Raw genomic sequence first — 20,108 nt, forward strand, 5'->3', positions numbered from 1 at the left:
CTGCAAATTGTTTGGAGATGAGTACAAGCCACAATTTGGGCCAAAGAGAGCACAAGAATTGCTGGGGTGTGTGCATCAACCCTGCAAGAGACTTCTGCTCTTCAGTAGAAAGACATGTTGAGATGGCAGCCAGTCTACAACACAAGAGGACAGCCTAGAGCCAGAGATCCACAATGTGGCACCTGAGAATGAAGCTAGCAGTGCGGGTCAAAGAGTTAAGAAACAAGAAACCAGTACCTGGGGGCTGCTTTGGTAGCCCATCAAGCCTCAGTGAAGCTGAATTCTCCTCTATCCTTTTCAGTTATGTGAATAAATAATTGTTTTATTTTGTGTGGTTAAAGCTATTTTTCATTGCTTGCAGTATAAGCAGTTCTTACCACCAGCCTTCCCACAGATGAAGAAAATATTCATTTATATGGTAGGGCTGAAACAGAAGACACCTAACAAATGACTTCTTTTTTCATTTCAATGTTTTGTTTATTTATTTAATTTTTTTTGAGATGGAGTCTGGCTCTGTCACCCAGGCTGGAGTGCAAAGGCACGATCTTGGCTCACTGCAACCTCCACCTCCTGGGTTCAAGCAGTTCTCCTGCCTCGCCTCCCGAGTAGCTGGAACTACAGGCGTACGCCACCATGCCCAGCTAATTTTTGTATTTTTAGTAGAGACAGGGTTTCACCATTTTGGCCAGGATGGTTTTGATCTCTTGACCTCGTGATCCGCCCGCCTCAGCCTCCCAAAGTGCTGGAATTACAGGCATGAGCCACCACACTTGGCCCATTTCAATGTTTTATCTGCATTTAGACATGAAAATTACTACTAGGTGGATTAAATATTTAGGTTCTTGCCTGCCATGCCCAGGTCAGTATCTAGGAATTTAACAACCAAAAACTTAAAGACTATGTACATTGGGAGGCCAAGGGAAGATAAACATTGAAAAGGGTATAGATCTACAGATTGGGAAAGCCATGGTCCCTAAAGACATGATATGTTGGCGTGGTATTAGCAAACTCATTATCAGGTTGGGTAATGAATTTGTGCTAATCAAGTATTGTCATTATAATAGTGTTCTACCTTCTTCAGCCATTTCAGCACAAGATAAGAGTTTATAATGACATACATAATTTTACCATAAAACACATAGAATTAATACCTTAGCAAGTGTTTTATCCTTGGTATTATCTAAAAGGTCCTAGGACATAATTGAAAATTAGCCAGAAACAACTGTAAATTAAGTAAAATAGGGACCAAAATTGCAAATTTTACATATAAATACACACATGTATGTGCACACACATATATACATCATGGAAAAGACAGAATTTAGGAACAACCTGGTAATACAAAAAAGAAATTTTCTTCCACATGTAAATTTTCCTTAAACTTTCATTTGACTTAAGTATGAAACTAGAGACCTGCCAAAAAGTTTTAATAAATAATACATTATAAAGATATGTTCCATTATACTTGGCTGTAATAACAAAAATAATAAAAATTGAATTGAAAAGATATAATAACAAGCTGAATACCAAGTTCAATAATAACAATCTGAAATAACTCACAGTGATAAAGGAAATATCACAAGTTCACATTAAAATGATGAATGCCCTAAGGTCTCCAAAAACAAAATTTGAAAGCAAATATTAAAGGTGCAGAAAGTTACAAATAAGGTAATTTAATCCTAATCGTCAACATGATCATTCATCAGGTTTGAGGAGACTGAAGAACAGAAAGAGGCAAAAAACTTACTAAAACAGAAGTAGTATTTTACAAAGGGATACTCATGGAACAAATTAAAGTGGTACAACTCAATCTCACACATACACACGCAAAAATTCTCGTCTGGCAAATCTTGTCTATTATTTGGGGAAAACAGGATCTTCAGGCAGAAAGTGTAAACGCAACACTCCATGCATACAGGGAAACTGACATCTGCACTCTCAGTCACTAGGTTACTATGGGCACATATCAATAAGTCAATAGACGTTCAGTGGCTAGACAAATGATGATTGAATTAAAACCATTTCTCTCCTCATGAAAATAATGGTATTTTTCTCATAAACACATATAAACCAGAAAATGAGTCTCACACAGAGAAGAAACACTTGTTTTTTACTCACTATATACTAATGCTGCCTTGAGGAAATTAAATAACTCTTTTCTATTTGGACACAATTAATGCAGATTCTTAAAATAACAAAAATTAGCGTTTCATATGCAATTAAGTAAAGTTTAAAATACATTAGTGTTAACAAAACTAACATCCAGTAAGGAAAATTGAAATATACATGCACATCGAGGTTAACAAATGCAGTAGTATAAAGTACTACAGAAAAAATTCAGAATATGTTTGAATAAGTTTTAACTTGTTTTTAAAAAAAAATGACAAGAAAAAAACTGGTATTAAGAACTTGGCAAAAAATTAACAATAAACAGTTTTCGGAACATGCTGTGGAATGATCAGGGTTCAGCTCAATTTCCCATACTGCCAACATCTAGAGCTATAGCAAACATAAAATATATGCTTGTAATATATGGTCCTAATCACAATAAAAATCACAAATCATCTGAGGGATAGGTTTATGTTCAGTGTGGTATATGTATGCATTTTTTAAAAAGAAAGAGGATCAAACAGTAAGGTTTATGGTGAATATTTATTTTAACCAAATAATTTTACTATTGGATTAACCTAATATTTTATTAGTATATTAATTACTTAGATCTATATGAGTATGAAAGTCTACCTTATGAGTATTAACATATTTTATTAGAATAACCAATATCATATTCTATATGATAAAATTATTAATCTACCCTATGACTATTAAAATATTAATTGAAACATAAGCTTTAAGCTGTAAGCTCCTTGAAGCTACCCACTGTATTCCTTTGTTTACGACCATATTCCCAGGACAAGAGCCCAACACGGTATGTAGCAATTGGTAAGCAATCAATAACGAATAAAGTCATTTATAAAGGCACAGCAGATGAGATAAGTTATCCCTCTAGGCAAGGGATCAGCAAACTTTTCCTATAAAGGGCCAGATAGTAATTTTTTCAACTCTGCAGGCCATAGGGCCTGTGTCCAAACTAGTCAACTCTACCTGTGTAGCATGAAAGACTCTGAAGCTAATAAATAAATGAATGGAAATGGCTGTGTTCTAATAAAACTGAAATTTAACTTGCATACTATTTTCATGTTATAAAATTTTCATTTGATTTTTTTTCAACTTTTAAGAATGTAAAAACCATTCTTAGCTTGCCAAAACTACAAAAACAGCTATCAAGCCATATTTGGCCTGCGAGTTGTATTACTAGTTTACCAACCAACCCTTATTCTAGGCCAACAATTAGATATTGTCCATATACAACTAAATGCTGTATATTGTAAGAAATTTAATATGAGGAAAAAGGCTTAGATTGAAAAAAAATCCCTCTGAACTTCATAGCTCCATCTGTAATAGAACTAATATAAAAACCGGAATTGCTGTTAAGATTAAATGAGATGATGCATAGTGATGAATACATATCAGATGCTCACCTCAGAACCTGGGAAGAATCTTTAGAAACAGCAGATGTTACAGGCAGACCACCTCACATCAAAGTTTACTACAGTGAGCAAAATATTAATATTCTCCAAAGAACTTTGTGTCAATATTTGCAAAACTATTTTTAATTTACTGACAACTGAAAGAAATTATTACATAATAAGGCAATGAGTGTCAATAATCAACCTAATTTCAAAAGACCAATGCAAAAGCCATTAGACTGTCATTCTCAATTACTTAATTTACTGTCTGCCAATAATTTAACTAATATAGGTTAATGAGTTTATACATTTTACATACATAAAACCTATCAGGTTATACTATGCTGACTCCTCTAAAATTCTTTAATGGGAAAGAAAACAGATCCTTTGAAAAAAATTGTAATAACATAATAATTGTTATTTCATGGACTATATCCAGAGAGACTTGGCTTCATAAAACAAAAGGCAAGGAGGTAAGTCTGGTGAAAACATGCCCAAGTTTCCTATTAGCTTATTCATTTTAGGTCAAGTCATCATTTAGTACCCATCCATTTATCCAGGACAGAAAACACTTGTGCAAATTATCCTGGCAAGATGTTATGGGGCTCTGAGACATCTACTGTAACTTTATGGACTGAGTTTATAAGGTTAGGAACTTATAAGTGCTACTTCCTCCTAGGTATCATACACATCAATTTTGAAAATTTATTTCCAGTGACTTGCATATAGACCCTTACCTAGTATAATTAAATACAATGTATATATAGCTAATAAACTCTAAGATTCTTTTCAATAAACTAAAATTCTCCAACCAAATATAGCCTAATACTCTGATAAATAAGATAACCTTTAAAGTATCCAACTTTAAAGGATGTGATCTATTGACAACTGTCTCCCTCACTAAATGAGTAACATTAATAAGAATATTTGAGTACATTTAGTATATGAGATATGAATCACTTTACATGAATTACATTTCTGAATCCCCATAATAACCTTATAAGGCAAGTGCAATTATCACATTTTAAAATATGCAGACTGTAGTTCCCAGAGATTAAATAACTTGCCCAAGGTCACACAATTGATAGGAACACTGTGTGGGATCTGAACCTGTCTTGCTTTGTACTTTGATTAGTACCCTGCTTAATTAAACTTTTGTTATTTGGGCACGACTAAGCAGAAAAATGCCTTTACAATTTATAGGAACATTTATTTAGCTATTATTCTCTAGTTTTAAAATACCTGAACATTCACTAGCTGTTAGGCAGACATGATGACCCCACATGACCATGCTACATCCGAAGACTTAGAAATTTTCATGGTTTTCGCAGCCTCCTGAAAATGGGCAATGAATGCTTATCTATCCCTCTCTCCCTTTTTCCTCCTTCTTCAACTCATTACATTATCATTATCTTTATTATATTTATGACATAAGTTGACTTTTTCTTTTTCTTTTAAACATACCATTACAATCAACATCTCTGCGTATAAATGTTTGGTTCCGGTTATTTTCTTAGAAATGAATTCTGGAAATAAAATTACTGGGAAAATTATGAGAGCATTTTCAGGTTCCTTGATATTTGATGCCAGAGTACTTTCTAGGAAATTTGTAAAAATATGTATTCCTATTAGTAGTATATAAGGATGAACAGTTCATCCTTTTAAAATATAAGTAATTTTAGGAGAGACAATTCACCATGGATTTCTTGCTGTGAATTAACTGAATTGATTTACCTGCTCCTTAATAGCAAACAGAAATCTGTTTCATTATGGGAAAGATGATTTCCATTGGAGGAGAAGGAAAGAGAAAGTTTAGATAATTTTGGAGTGTGCAACAGGGATAGGAAGTGGTTCTTTCAGTTGAGGACTGAGTGGCTAATGGACAGTATGAAAAGAAATGGACATGCTCAGAGGGCAAAATAGTTGTCTATCAATAAAGTAAAGTAAACGAGGTAAGAAGAAATCAAAGACCATCTTCAAAGTTGGCTCTGAAAACATGAAGTATAATTTCCTATACCTTCATATTGGCATATTGATATGGATTTTCTTTAGCAAATAGCAATGATAAAATTTTACTGGGTTTTAACATGTTAGCTTCTTTATTTTCCCCTATTCATTGCTGACATTGCCTTTCTTCTCATCAGTATGCAAGATATACACTTAAAAATATTTTGGGGGGATATTTTCAAGAGTCTTGGAAGAATTGAATATATTCAAGCTTTAATAATAAGAGTCCATAATCATTCATTAAATGGAACTCTGTAATTAAAAACTGCCTGCCAGATTAAGGGCACAGCAGGCATAGAGCAAAATGACAGATACTCCAAATAACCAAAGATACAGATCTAAAATTAGCTCAAACTTGTTCTCAGATTTGCTAAGAAGGGGAATAGTTCCATAAAGTAAACTGAAATCTAAAAGATTTCTGTTTGTGGATACAGGTATGAATATCATCTTTTTCCCTGCAGAGATATAATCACAAAATAACCAATTCCCACTTTCTTCTTCATTGTATAAAGTGTACTGTGGCAGATTGTTCCTTTTATTTACCAGGCTTCTAGAAACATTTATACCTTTCAAGCTAAAAAGGTTGTTTTTTAAATCATTAAGTAACAGCCTTCAAGGAATGATTTCTTCAGCAAGAATGTCACAAGATTCAACTCTTAAAAACCTAAGTAACAGTATAAAAACTCTAAGTATATTGCCTAATATAATCTAGTATTCTCTTTCTGGTATCTAGATGGTGTATAAAGGAAAAGAAGAAATGCAATTTAACCTTGTAGCAATTCTCCATTCTTTCCCAAACTTAAAGAGACATTCTAATCTAGCATAATCTTCATTGTCCTATGTGTTGTAAAATAACCTTTTCTTTCAACAAGGCATTGAACGAAAGCTATAGTGTTTCAAACAAGAAAGTCATCCCTTCTGTTAATGGAAGTCGAACATCTTTTTAGAACAGCACAGGGTTTTAAATGATAGCTTTCTTCCTAAAACCATAGCCAGACTTCTCGGTAAAAGAGGGCACAGGGAAAACTTAGCATAGCAGGCTTGAGACTGCTGTCTTTAAAATGGCCTGCTTGCAAGATTGGCTTTTGGCTGACATCAGGAAACTTGAATGGTAAATAGTTTCTACACTGACAGAAAACTTTCTTTCTTTGAGAAAGAGTCTTACTCTGTCTCCCAGCCTGGAGTACAGTGACACAATCTCGGCTCACTGCAACCTCTGTCTCCAGGGTCCAAGCGATTCTCATGCCTCAGCCTCCTGATTAGCTGGGATCACAGGTGTGTGACACCACGCCTGGCCAATTTTTTGTATTTTTAGTAGGGTAAAGAGTAAATGTTCCGGGGTGAAATACATTTGAGAAATATTAAGGTAAAATTAGATTTTTGGCAGACTTACTTAAAATGATACATGCACAGTGGGTTTCCAAAAGGGGCATACAGAATGTGGCCAAAAGGGGCATACAGAATGTGGCAAATTTCACAAAATCATTTGATCACAGAAATCTTTTTTATATGAAGCAAAGCAGGACCAGTGCTTTTCTGTTTCAGTTCTAAAAGAGGGATCAGATACCTTCTTCATATAAACTTCAATCTGAACCTACTAATGACTGGGGATACCAGGATGAATGACCGCAGACTTCAGCTTCCAGAAGTTCACATGTTAACAGGGAAAAGGAATAAAATGATGATAGAATTGTTTATCTCAAACTCAGCAAGAAAGTATAAACAAGGGACAAACCACCACCTCCAGCTGGGGAACTGTGAAGGGATGAATTCATAAATGAAAGTGCATATAAAAATATCTGGCATATTTTAAGCACTAAAAATATTTGGTTGTTATTACTTTTTAGATTGTCATAGTTGGTTGGTTTAGGCGAAGGAAGAATCCCATGAGTCAGACGAAGGAGGAAAGAGAGAGTCACAGAGGCCCTGGAGAACACAGAGTGTAACATCCGATGAATGAGGAGAGGCAGGCAGGTGCCCCTGGAGGTCCTGTGTGTCTCACTGGGAGCTCTTCAATGTAAAGGGCAAAGTCTCGCCCTTTCTAAAAGCCTTCAGTATGTTAAACAAATTCAAACGAAACAAGATTCAAAAAACATCGATGGCAATAAAGTCAATTTGAAAGAACTATGATTGAGGCAAGCATAAGAATTAAGGTATATTCAAGAGATAGTTTCACCTAATGTTCCCCTGGCAGTCTCATCATTCCCTTGGTGAGATGCTAATAAGGGTTAGACAGCCAGTCTAAGGAATATAAAGTGAAGAACCTGTCACTCAGTTGTCAAGGGAAACTGCCTGTCTATAATTCCCTTAGCAAAGCCTTCATATCTTAGCATATGTTAATTAGACTTCATGCTTAAGCCTAAAAATTTATTACACTCCAGGCTTTGTTTCATTTTGTTTACATTTTTTAAAGAAATATATCAAAAAATGGAGTGAGCTTTATATATGTTGTATAGTTTCCTCTGTTTGGTATAATAGTCAAACTTACTAACTGTTCACAATTTCTAACAGTCCAGTTTGTCATTTTCTCTAATTAATTTTTCATCTAAAAGTTGTTGGCAGGTGGCTGAGAAGAACTGAAAAAGAGACGTAGGTAAGAGTAGAAAATAATAAGATTCATGAGATTAGGTGGATCAATGCAGATGTTTTTAACTGGAGATTCTGTGAAATGTAAATAGAATCAAACCTGAGGCTTTAACAAATTCAAAAGGATAGCCTAAGCAATTCTGATTATGAATTACATCTACATTCATAAATTATGCACTTACAAAGAGGAAGTGTTTGAAAATATTTTTAAAAAGCAATGTTACTGAGAAAAAATAAAATATTAAAAAGGTCTTAAGCAAACAATTTTAGGAAGTAAAATAAAACACTACCAGCTTATATTAAATAGTGCTTTAGTATTTCCAGAGAACTCTACATGTATGCCATTATTAGATCATTACTATAAGCACATGAGAAAGTCAGGAATATAACACCATGATTTAGTTTCACGTGTGGTGGTAAGACTTTCATATATGTAAATTAACAACACAAATGTAATTTGCACTTAATTCAAGAAAACAATCACTTTACTACTTATAAAAGCCTGAAATCTAAAATGCACACTGCTAACAGCCAAGATTAAGTATTAGTTAATTTGATATCCACACTTGAATGTACCCTTCACCCAATAACCCGCCCTCCCCACTATTTGAGAATCAGTGTCCCCATCTGTAAATTGGAATTAAAATATAGGCATTTTCTGCTTATCATCAGTAGTCCATTTATGAAAAATCAGACATTCTATTCAAATGCCAAACAGGTGACAATTTCCAATTATTTTAACTGAGAAAGTTATATTTAAACCCAAATCCCCAATTCCCTAAAATGTAACTGAAACACATTTATACAGGTAATAGCCATTATGATGAAATGTAAAATAATGAGACATTTTCTGCTACTGCAACTAACATTTATAGCATTTTATATTTATAAAAGGGAGCACTGGTTTTTAAAGATTAGATACACTACCCCTGCCCATCGAGAGCACTCTTCAAAAATTTGGGTATGGCCATGCAAGTATTCAATGACAATGGGAAAATACTACAAAAAATATTGGTTTTATAAGATATATTCTTCAATAATTCATGCAATTTGCTTTAAAAAACCCTTATCTTTCCCAAGAGGGAAAAAGATATGATGAAAGACAGGAGACAAAAATCTGCCTATGTTTCTTTCTCCATTCCTCCAGTTTATAGTGCTAGAATTATCAGGGGACCTGGAATTATCTTATTATCTCTGTAATAGAAAATCTGTGGTTCAGCATCGACTCACCCTTTCTGCTAGCCTCATTCACCATATATACAGGGGTTCAATGTTTCCCTTAACCAAGCTTGTCTTCATAAACACAGTTACAATGAGTCTTTGGGCACCTTGTTGCAATATTCTTGATGCTATGTTCTTCTAAGACTTGGAAGGATTAACAGAGAAGATAAAATCAGAACTTGGACCTACAGTCCTATTCCTGACTTATGCTAGGGTTGTTTTCATCATACCATCTAGAACATGGCCTTGTGTTGATAGCAACACTTTCTGGAATGGCAAAATACTCATTGGTAACACAAGGAAAGACATACTAAAAATTTGCCTATACCCTTGCTAATTTCATATTACCAAATCACTCTGATTCTTCAGTGTTCTATCTTGGCTCAATCCAATATCTTATAAGTAGCTGTTGTTAATAGGTAATTTAACAATTTATCAGTTTATAAGGTTTTGCTCTTTCCTGGTCTGGTCCAACTATTGCACCTTTACCCTTGCTGCCTCAAAATCAAAGGTTTAGAGGGACATACCGGAAACACAATGTAAAGTATTTGATTATGTCGTTGACATTATGTCACACCGACAGTGATAGTAGCATTCATTCCCAGGGATGCTACATATCCAGTGCAAGGAACAACTGTCTTACCCCATAGGCCAAAGGCTTTACCTGTTGAGAAGCAGTAGCAGTGACCCAGTCCCAGTTCTAACAACATTCTTTTTATAGAAAACATGGACATTGATCCTAAAGCTGTCTCTCACTAGTTCTGCCATTCTGTTGAAGTCGCTTAGCTTTCTGGGCCTCAGTTCCCTCATCAAAAAATTGGGATAAAGAATATTGTTTAATTTCTTCTATTTTAAACTACAGTAGGCCCTTCATATCCACAGGGGATTGGCTCCAGGACCCTAGAGAACACCAAAGTCTGAGGATGCTTAAGTCCCTTAGTAGGCCCTGCATGTCCCAAGGTTCCCCATACACTGTTGGATGAATCCTTGGATACCAAGGGTTGACTGTATTTCATATTTTTTATTATATTTATATATTTTAACTCATATCCTATAAACCTACATTTATAGCAATCCCTTGATATTCTGTAATTTTTAAGGCATTAGCTAAATCCTGCAATTAGTTCCTTAACCCCCTAAATATTAAGGAAACAATTTTAAAACTCCCTTTCCTAAATCCATTGAAGACCCAACAGAATACAATAGTGAAAGAATATCAGGAGTTTGATAAGATAGCACAGTTTCTTCTAAAGTTCTCAGAAAATTAACATGGTGGTAAGCATAATAGATAGACTGAAGTAGGTGATTTTTAGCTTTGAATCAAAGAAGCACTGACTGACCCCGAAAAATGAAAAATAAAATATCAAGAGGAAAATCAGTAAGAGATATTCCTCATTCTGAGTTAATAGGAGTGAACCAGGCACAGACGAACTAAGACAAATAGGCAAAAGGGAAAGCACCAAGATGTTACAGCTACCTGAAAACGAGGACTTTATAAACTAAGGACTGTACACCAGTTGCCAGGCTCAACACTTTGTATCAAGAAATGTTGGCTAAACAATCCACTTTTTTATTTTAACAAAGTTTTGGTATTTTAAATTTCTTCACTTTACTAGATCCCCAGTTTCACCTTCATTGCAAACTCAGACCAGGTGGGGAGGGGGTGTATTTGAAAATGAAGATAACCACCTTTCAATTGTGAAAGAGCAGCGTAAAGCCTGTTTAAGTTGGAGATAATGGCTTATATGAATTGTGTGTAATGTTGCATTAACTTGTTGTAATTGTCATGGTTATTAAAACTATAGCCAAACACTCACCATGTGCTCTACAGGGCACATTAACTATATAAAAGACATCATCTGTGCCCTCTAGGAACTTAGCCTAAAAGTTCAAAGCAGTGAGTTTGATACTCGTTGATACGTGAAGAAAGTGGATTATACTGTATCAACCTAGAACTATGTAGTTCAAGAATTAGAAGATTCAGCTAAATCTTACTTTAAAAACTAAACCTCAACAAATATAATATAGTTTTTAAGGTTAAAATAAAGTGAAGATGGAAATATAAGAGAAATTCATCAAGAGGCATTAACTCAATTTTTTCCTCTATCCTTGACCCTCATTTTACTGCCTATAGATATAAAAAGGCTGGCTTCCCCTATTTTCTTATCTTGGATAGATGTGATCAGGCTGGCACTTCTGATTTTGGCAAGCCAGCAGCATTAAAGAAGGGGGGAGAGGAGTCACACCTAACCAGATCTTCAACTTGTTTTTGAGTCTGCTTGTCCCTGCCTCTCTCGCTGTTTCTTCTGCTCCTGAAAATATGATTAATATCTATGCATTTATAAAACTCTGCATTGTAAGCAAGGCTGTGGCTTTTCCATCCCAACGAGGTTGAGGTATGGAGTTAATGAGAAGTGAGACTGTGGGGAATGAACAGGAACATGCCAATGTTAAAGTAATTGAGCATGAATATCAAACACTGACTTGGGAACAGTCTTCATTTGCTGAGGGAAAGTCTGATCAGAAGATGGGATGTGCAGAGACCTGCGTTCACTGCCAGCCCCAGAATTTCCATATCATACAGGCTATACCTTATAAGCACAACACCTTTGTGTTTCCACCTAGAATCATGTTTCCTTTTTCTTCTTTCTTTTCATTTTCCTACCTTTTTCTCTTCCCTCCTTCCTGAGAAAGGTTCCTTCTCTTATGAATTTATCTCATCTCCCCCCAAGCCTCATGAAGAATTTAAAGTTTTGTGATTTCAATACCTTACGTTTCTTTTTAAAACAATGTGTACTTTGATAACGCCAGTTTAGAATTAAACGCAGATGATGGTGTTGTGGTTAGAAGAATTACCAATGCTACAATTTTTATTTGAAAAAGTTTTCATTGTCTTCCAAAACCACTGAGACCTTGAATTATTGGTTACTTTAATACACTCTCACGTGACTTATATCATTCCCAATTAGATTATTTATATGTTCTTAAGTGGCAAGGATCTTTGAAAGATGTGCCCAATATTGAGAAAATTAACACCTTTTCAAAAGATGTAGGTTATAATCAATCTCACGTTATAGGGAATAGTTTTATTCAAAACAGAGTAATAATAATTTCTTTTTTTTCTTTTTTTTTTTTTTTTGAGACGGAGTTTCACTCTTGTTGCCCAGGTTGGAGTGCAGTGGCGCAATCTTGGCTCACTGCAACCTCCGCCTCCCAGGTTCAAGCAATTCTCGTGCCTCAGCCTCCCGAGTAGCTGGGATTACAGGCGCCCACCACAACACCCGGCTAATTTTTTGTATTTTTAGTAGAGACAGAGTTTCACCATGTTGGCCAGGCTGGTCTTTAACTCCTGACCTCAGGTAGTAAAAATAATTTCAAGAAAACTAAATGTTAAAGAAAATTTTCTAACGTTAGTCCTAAATTCTTATGAATACACAATTATGCATTTTTACAAAAATTCATTTACAAAGATGATTTTAGCAGAGTTTACAAAGCAAAAAAATGCACACCCGAAATGTACATTAATTGGGAATTGGTTAAGTGAAATAAGGTACATTCATTAAATGAAGTTAAAATGATCCATAAGAAATATATAATAATTAATGAGGATATAGGCAACAATTATGTATTATTAAATGAGCATATATAAATTATAAGCTCTTTTTAAATATATATGTTTAAAGGATTAATTTTTACATAATGGTGATAAATTTCCCCAAGATTGTGTTCCAACTTGTCATTTTGTAAGTTTCCATTTTTTTTTCCTCATTAAACTTTTTTAATGGGTCTCAAAATTCTGTGACAAATTTTTGGTCAAGTTGTTTCCATTAAAAAGTACTGATTTTAAAAACTAGTAACTTAAAACTACCACAGGCAAAAAAGAAAATCAAGGCGGTCCACAAAACATTCTCCTTTCCTTCTGAAAATTTTACAATGCATTGTTATCATTAACCAGTCTTTTACTACTAAACGTAAATGGCCAATTGAAACAAACAGTTCTGACACCGTTCTTCCATCACTGATCAAGAGCAGGGTGGCAGGTATTAGGGATAACATTCATTTAGCTTTCTGAGCTTTCTGGGGAGACTTGGTGACCATGCCAGCTCCAGCAGCCTTCTTGTCCACTGCTTTGATGACACTCATGGCAACTGTCTGTCTCATAGCATGAAGAGCAAAGCGACCCAGAGGTGGATAGTCTGAGAAGCTCTCAACACACGTGGGCTTGCCAGGAACCATATCAACGATGTTAGCATCACTCGACTTCAAGAATTTAGGGCCATCTCCTAGCTTTTTACCAGAACAGAGATCAATCTTTTCCTTCAGCTCAGCAAACTTGCCTGCAATGTGAGCCGTGTGGCAATCCAGTACAGGGGCATAGGCAGCACTGATTTGGCCTGGATGGTTCTAGATAATCACCTGAGCAATGAAGCCAGCTGCTTCCATTGGTGAGTCATTTTTGCTGTCACCAGCAATGTTGCCTTGATGAACATCCTTGAGAGACACATTCTGTACACTGAAGCCCACACTGTCCCCAGGAAAAACTTCACTCAAAGCTTCATGGTGCATTTCAACAGACTTTACTTCAGTTGTAACGGTGACTGGAGCAAAGGTGACCACCGTACCAGGTTTGAGAATGCCAGTCTCCACTCGGCCAATAGAAACAGTACCAATACCACCAATTTTGTAGACCCCCTGGAGGGGCAGGTGAAGGGGCTTGTCAGTTGGACGAGTTGGTGGTAGGATGCAATCCAGAACCTCAAACAGCGTGGTTCCACTGGCATTGCCATCCTTACTGGTGACTTTCCATCCCTTGAACCAAGGCATGTTAGCACTTGGCTCCAGCATGTTGTCACCATTCCAACTAGAAATTGGCACAAATTCTACTGTGTCAGGGTTGTAGCCAATTTTCTTAATGTAAGTGCTGACTTCCTTAATGATTTCCTCATATCTCTTCTGGCTGTAGGGTGGCTCAGTGGAATCCATTTTGTTAATACCAACAATTAGTTGTTTCACACCCAGTGTGTAAGCCAGAAGGGCATGCTCTCGGGTCTGCCCATTCCGGGAGATAACAGCTTCAAATTCACCAACACTAGCAGCAACAATCAGGACAGTACAGTCAGCCTGTGATGTCCCTGTAATCATGTTTTTGATGAAGTCTCTGTGTCCTGCGACATCAATGATAGTCATATAGTACTTGCTGGTCTCAAATTTCCACAAGGAGATATCAACGGTGATACGACGTTCATGCTGAGCTTTCAGTTTATCCAAGACCCAGGCACAACTTGAACGAGTCCTTTCCCATCTCAGCAGCCTCCTTCTCAAATTTTTCAATGGTTCTTTTGTCAATGCCAACGCAGTTGTAGATCAGATGGCCAGTAGTGGTGGACTTGCCCGAATCTACGTGTCCAATGACGATAATGTTGACGTGAGTCTTTTCCTTTTCCATGTTGGCTTTTAGGGGTAGTTTTCATGACACCTGTGTTCTGCTGGCAAACCCTTTGTGAAAAAGTGTAAGTTTCCATTTTGAATGTATGTTACAATTGCTAAAATAAAAAAAACTATAAAAAGTAACCAACCAATGAGTTTATCAATCTCTTTTCCTATACACCATGACAATTGGAAACATAGAAAAAGCAACCATATGAGAAAGATCTTGAACAAAAAAAGTGTTTATAATTTACCTTAGTAGCGTAGTATTCTCTGACTTCAGGCCTAATAGAATCAAAGTCTCCATTGATGAATTCAGGCAAAAAGCTGAAAGAAACAGTAAGTAAAGTAAGTCAACTAGTTATTTCTATTTATTTTTGAAACTTTAAAACTGTGGCCAAGTGCAGTGGCTTACAACTGTAATCCCAACACTGAGAGGTTGAAGCAGGAGGACTGCTTGAGGCCAGGAGTTCAAGACCAGCCTGGGCAACATGGCAAGACCCTATCTCTACAAAACAATTAAAAAATTAGCCGGGCATGATGGTGCACACCTGTAGTCTCAGCTACTTGGGAGGCTACACTGGGAGGATCACTTGAGCCCAGGAGTTCGAGCATATAGTAATCCATGACAGCATAACTCCAGCCTGGGTGACAGAGCAAGACTCCATCTCTAATTTAAAAAATAAAAAATAAAACTGTGATTATAAGGACCAAAGAGAAATGTAATGTACTCAGAACAAAACCAAAAACACAGAAACTATTTTTAGAGAGAATAGGATGTTATACCACATGCTCTTGGTTTCAATGACTGAGGCAAACAACAGGTATCCAACCAATTCATCAACTCAGTCACAATGTCAGAGAATACTTCTTTTTAAACAAATCAATAAAAATTAAAGATTATTGGTTTAAAAAATCCTAATAGAAATACTCATCATCTTTGCATATAACCTTGTACATATATATAAGGTTTTACATTATGGTACCCCCACACAAATTCATAAATTTCAACAGATATGAATAGAACAAATGATCATGAGGATTCTTTGAAATCTGTCCCAAGCAAGAGTCAGTTCAAAGACATTTTCCAAATATTCTATTGACATATGTCTAGACACAGGAATCTTTTAGGTAAGTCTGAAATACTACAAGAGTCAAGGTTATTAAATATAGAGAGAGATTTCCAAATGTGGTTGCTTCTAATAATATTACTACTGCCTTTAGTTTTTTCCCTGCTATATTTTTAAGTCAGTTTAGAAAGCATACCTTACTCCATCTATTATATATAAACCATCATTTGCTATTTTTACATAAAACATTTACATGACCTGGTAGAGTTTCTTCCCACTTAAAACACCTAATTGTAGAGAAATAAAACATCCCTGGATTTCTCAGTACTATGCAGAAATCCTTAGCCTGCTGAGCCTCAGAAATGTATATGATACAAAGAAGGGAATGGTTGCTTTCACTTCCTGTAATAAAAATATTCCACCCTTCACATGCCATGAGAATTAAAACTGCAAACATTTATCTAGTTAATTGCTTTGATTCAAAATACTAAAACTTCTTAGGTCTTCTCAAGAGGGCCAAATTGTTATCTGATGAACTAGGTCCCTAGCTAAAGAAGACTGGGGTGTTATATTTCTGGGTATTACATGTCAAAAAAGGTGAAGCCCCAGAACTTGGAGAAAACTCTATGTCATAACAAGAGGTGACAGCGTGCTGGCAGCCCTCGCTTGCTCTCGGCACCTCCTCGGCCTTGGCGCCCACTCTGGCTGCACTGGAGGAGCCCTTCAGCCTGCCGCTGCACTGTGGGAGCCCCTCTCTGGGCTGGCCGAGGCCAGAGCTGGCTCCCTCAGCTTGCGGGGAGGTGTGGAGGGAGAGGCGAGGACGGGAACTGGGGCTGCACGTGGTGCTTGCGGGCCAGCGCAAGTTCCGGGTGGGCGTGGGCTCAGCGGGCCCCGCATTTGGAGTGGCCGGCTGGTGCCGCTGGCCTCAGGTAGTGAGGGGCTTAGCAACCAGGCCAGCAGCTGCGGAGGGTGTGCCAGGTCCCCCAGCAGTGCTGGCCCACCAACGCTGCTCTTGAATTATCACCAGGCCTCAGCTGCCTCCCCACAGGGCAGGGCTCAGGACCTGCAGCCCACCATGCCTGAGCCCCCCACCGCCACCTGCCATGGGCACCTGCGTGGCCCGAGCCTCCCCAACAAGCGCCACCCCCTGTTCTGCGGTGCTCAGTCCCATCAACTGCCCAAGGGCTGAGGAGTGGGGCGCATGGCAAAGGACTGGCAGGCAGCTCCACCTGCAGCCCCGGTGCGGGATCCACTAGGTGAAGCCAGCTGGGCTCCTGAGTCTAGTGGGGACTTGGAGCACCTTTATGTCTGGCTGGGGGATTGTGAATACACCAGTCAGCACTCTGTGTCTAGCTCAAGGTTTGTAAATGCACTAATCAGCACTCTGTATCTAGCTAATCTGGTGGGGACTTGGAGAACCTTTATGTCTAGCTAAGGGATTTTAAATACACCAATCAGCACTCTGTGTCTAGCTCAAGGTTTGTAAACACACCAATCAGCACTCTGTGTCTAGCTCAAGGTTTGTAAACACGCCAATCAGCACTCTGTGTCTAGCTCAAGGTTTGTAAATGCACCAGTCAGTGCTCTGTATCTAGCTAATCTAGTGGGGATGTGGAGAACCTTTATGTCTAGCTAAGGGATTGTAAATACAGCAATCAGCACTCTGTGTCTAGCTCAAGGTTTGTAAATGCACCAATCAGCACCCTGTCAAAACAGACCAATCAGCTCTCTGTAAAACAGACCAATCAGCTCTCTGTAAAATGGACCAATCAGCAGGATGTGGGTGGGGCCAGATAAGGGAATAAAAGCAGGCTGCCTGAGTTAGCAGTGGCAACCTGCTAGGGTACCCTTCCACACTGTGGAAGCTTTGTTCTTTCACTCTTTGCAATAAATCTTGCTGCTGCTCCCTCTTTGCGTCCGCACTGCCTTTACGAGCTGTAGCACTGCCTTTACGAGCTGTAACACTCACCGCAAAGGTCTGCAGCTTCACTTCCGAAGCCAGCGAGACCACGAACCCACTGGGAGGAATGAGCAACTCCCGACGGGAGGAACGAACAACTCCAGACGCACCGCCTTAAGAGTTGTAACACTCACCACAAAGGTCTGCAGCCTCATTCCTGAAGCCAGCGAGACCACGAACCCATCAGAAGGAAGAAACTCCGAACACATCCAAACATCAGAAGGAACAAACTCCAGATGTGCCAACTTTAAGAACTGTAACACTCACTGCAAGGGTCCGCAGCTTCATTATTGAAGTCAGTGAGACCAAGAACCCACCAATTCCAGACACAGTAATATATAAAACACAGGGGGTTATCTGGCTCCTGGAGACATTTTATTAATATACCAAAGGGGTTAGGATTCACGTCCAGAAAATTTCTATGGAGACCCTTTCACGAGGGGAGAAACACAGCTGTATTTTCTACTTAATAATAAGAAAAATAAAAAACAAAAATATGTTGCCTTATCCTTCACCTATGGGTGTGCAACTACCAGCAGAAGACAATGGACCTGGCTCTCACTGCTTGGGCAAAGGGGTAACAAACTAGGGCAAAGGGGACTAATGTTATGACACATCTCTCTCAGAAAATCTGATGTGTGAGTTTGGAATAAAATTAATAGAGACAAAATTTGGAGAAAAAAATACTAACCCTGTCCTTTAGCACATTTCTTTTTGTAAGGTTCTTGACTCAATTGGAAATATTATTTCTGAGGTCAAACCTAATCTAACTGATCTGTGTTGGGCCACCTCTTCTTTGAGTTACCACAAAGATCTGTACCATATAAACTCCTTAGCTCGGATGAGCTAGGCTCAACAATTTTTTTATTAGTCAATTAATTCCACAAATATTCACTGAACACCAACTATATGCAAAAGACTACAGCTAATTTCAGAAAAAAAGTAGAACTGGAAAGTAAATGTAAGTACTTATGTGTTCAAATCACATCTGGTTTCAACATCTTCCCATAAGCTTTCTTCCTGGAAACTTCCCTGCACACCGTATCTATTACTTTCAATTTCATTTTATACCTATTTAGGTAAATAATTTATACCTTACCCCTGTTAGGACCAAAAATAGACTATTAAGTTTTTTTCTCTTTTTCTTGTTGTATAAATTCATTCATTTTCAAAGTTTCTTCACAATGTTTCCACCCATCTCCATATAACAGCGTGCAAATTAATGCTCAGATGAATCACAGAATATTAGGGCTGGAAGGAATAAAAGAAATTACCCTTCTAATATCCTCATTATCCTTTCTGAAGAACTGAGATCCAAGACATCAAGGGCATTTTGTCTGTAAAGCCAATATCCAATATATTTCACCAAATAAAGCAACCATTTAAAATTAGGACTCTGGGTCTCTGCTGGTTCAAGCAACATCCTGGGAAGACCGACTTTATGTTGCTCTCCAAATTTTAGTCTGTCAGATCTCTAGAACCAATTTGGCAGTTTCCAAATAGCATATTGATTTTGTCAATAAATAAAAATGAAAAATAAAAGCTGATACACACAGGCGACTGAGCATCTATCCCCTTAGGGACAATTCATCCTAAAGACAATTAGATCTCCCTATATCTTACACTGTGAATAATGAAAGAAAGCATTCATGCAAATTCACTTATATTTTAGTGGAAAATATTAACAGGAAAACAAACTTATATAGGTAGTAGATACCTAACTTCTGTTAACTTTTAATATAATTTTCTCCAATGTAACATGTATGCTTTCAAATTGAATCAGGATGCTTACTTCTAAGAAGACCCATGCCAAAAATACACCTGGCATTCATGCTGAGATGACTAAAATAATTATAACTTTTGGTCATATAATGCACTCGTTTTTGAAACTTGCTGAAATGTACTTTTTGACGCTGCAATTAAAAGCCCATCTCACTTTTCCTGAGGTGCCTGTTGCCATGGTGCCTGGGCATTCTGAAGAGGTACTTACTGAGGATGACACTTCACAGATGTAGAAGAGCTATGTTATGATATAAATGACAGTTTACACAAGCAGATTATTTTCAGAACTCTTTGGGGACTGATTACACGTAGCAACTGACTGTGGGTATGTGGATTTGTGTGGCCACTGACCATGTTTCTACCTACTGTCGACTTAGACACACCGATCTATCTTTTCTTTGCTATCCTCAATCTATGGGCACTGACTCGTTAGTACTGAAAGGTGTCCCAAACTCTCCACAAATGGCCCAGACTCCTTACACGTTTTCATTTTAACTCTTTCCATACTGGTCACTCATTCATGATAAA

At 37.4% G+C, this 20,108-nt stretch overlaps 1 protein-coding gene and 1 pseudogene across 5 annotated transcripts in view; both read right to left on the reverse strand.

The window, feature by feature from the left end:
* The window catches only part of TPK1 (thiamin pyrophosphokinase 1), a 391,781-nt gene that overhangs the window by 183,430 nt on the left and 188,243 nt on the right, over window positions 1–20,108 (reverse strand). For all 5 annotated transcript variants that reach the window (XM_063708824.1, XM_063708825.1, XM_063708823.1 and 2 more), the window contains exon 5: window positions 15,023–15,095. In XM_063708824.1, coding sequence (XP_063564894.1) covers window positions 15,023–15,095 — 73 coding nt within the window. The remainder of the gene's footprint in view (window positions 1–15,022; window positions 15,096–20,108) is intronic.
* Window positions 13,243–14,802, reverse strand: LOC115935407 (elongation factor 1-alpha 1-like; annotated as a pseudogene).

Source organism: Gorilla gorilla, chromosome 6 (assembly GCF_029281585.2).
Source record: "Gorilla gorilla gorilla isolate KB3781 chromosome 6, NHGRI_mGorGor1-v2.1_pri, whole genome shotgun sequence".
Lineage (NCBI taxonomy): Eukaryota > Metazoa > Chordata > Mammalia > Primates > Hominidae > Gorilla > Gorilla gorilla.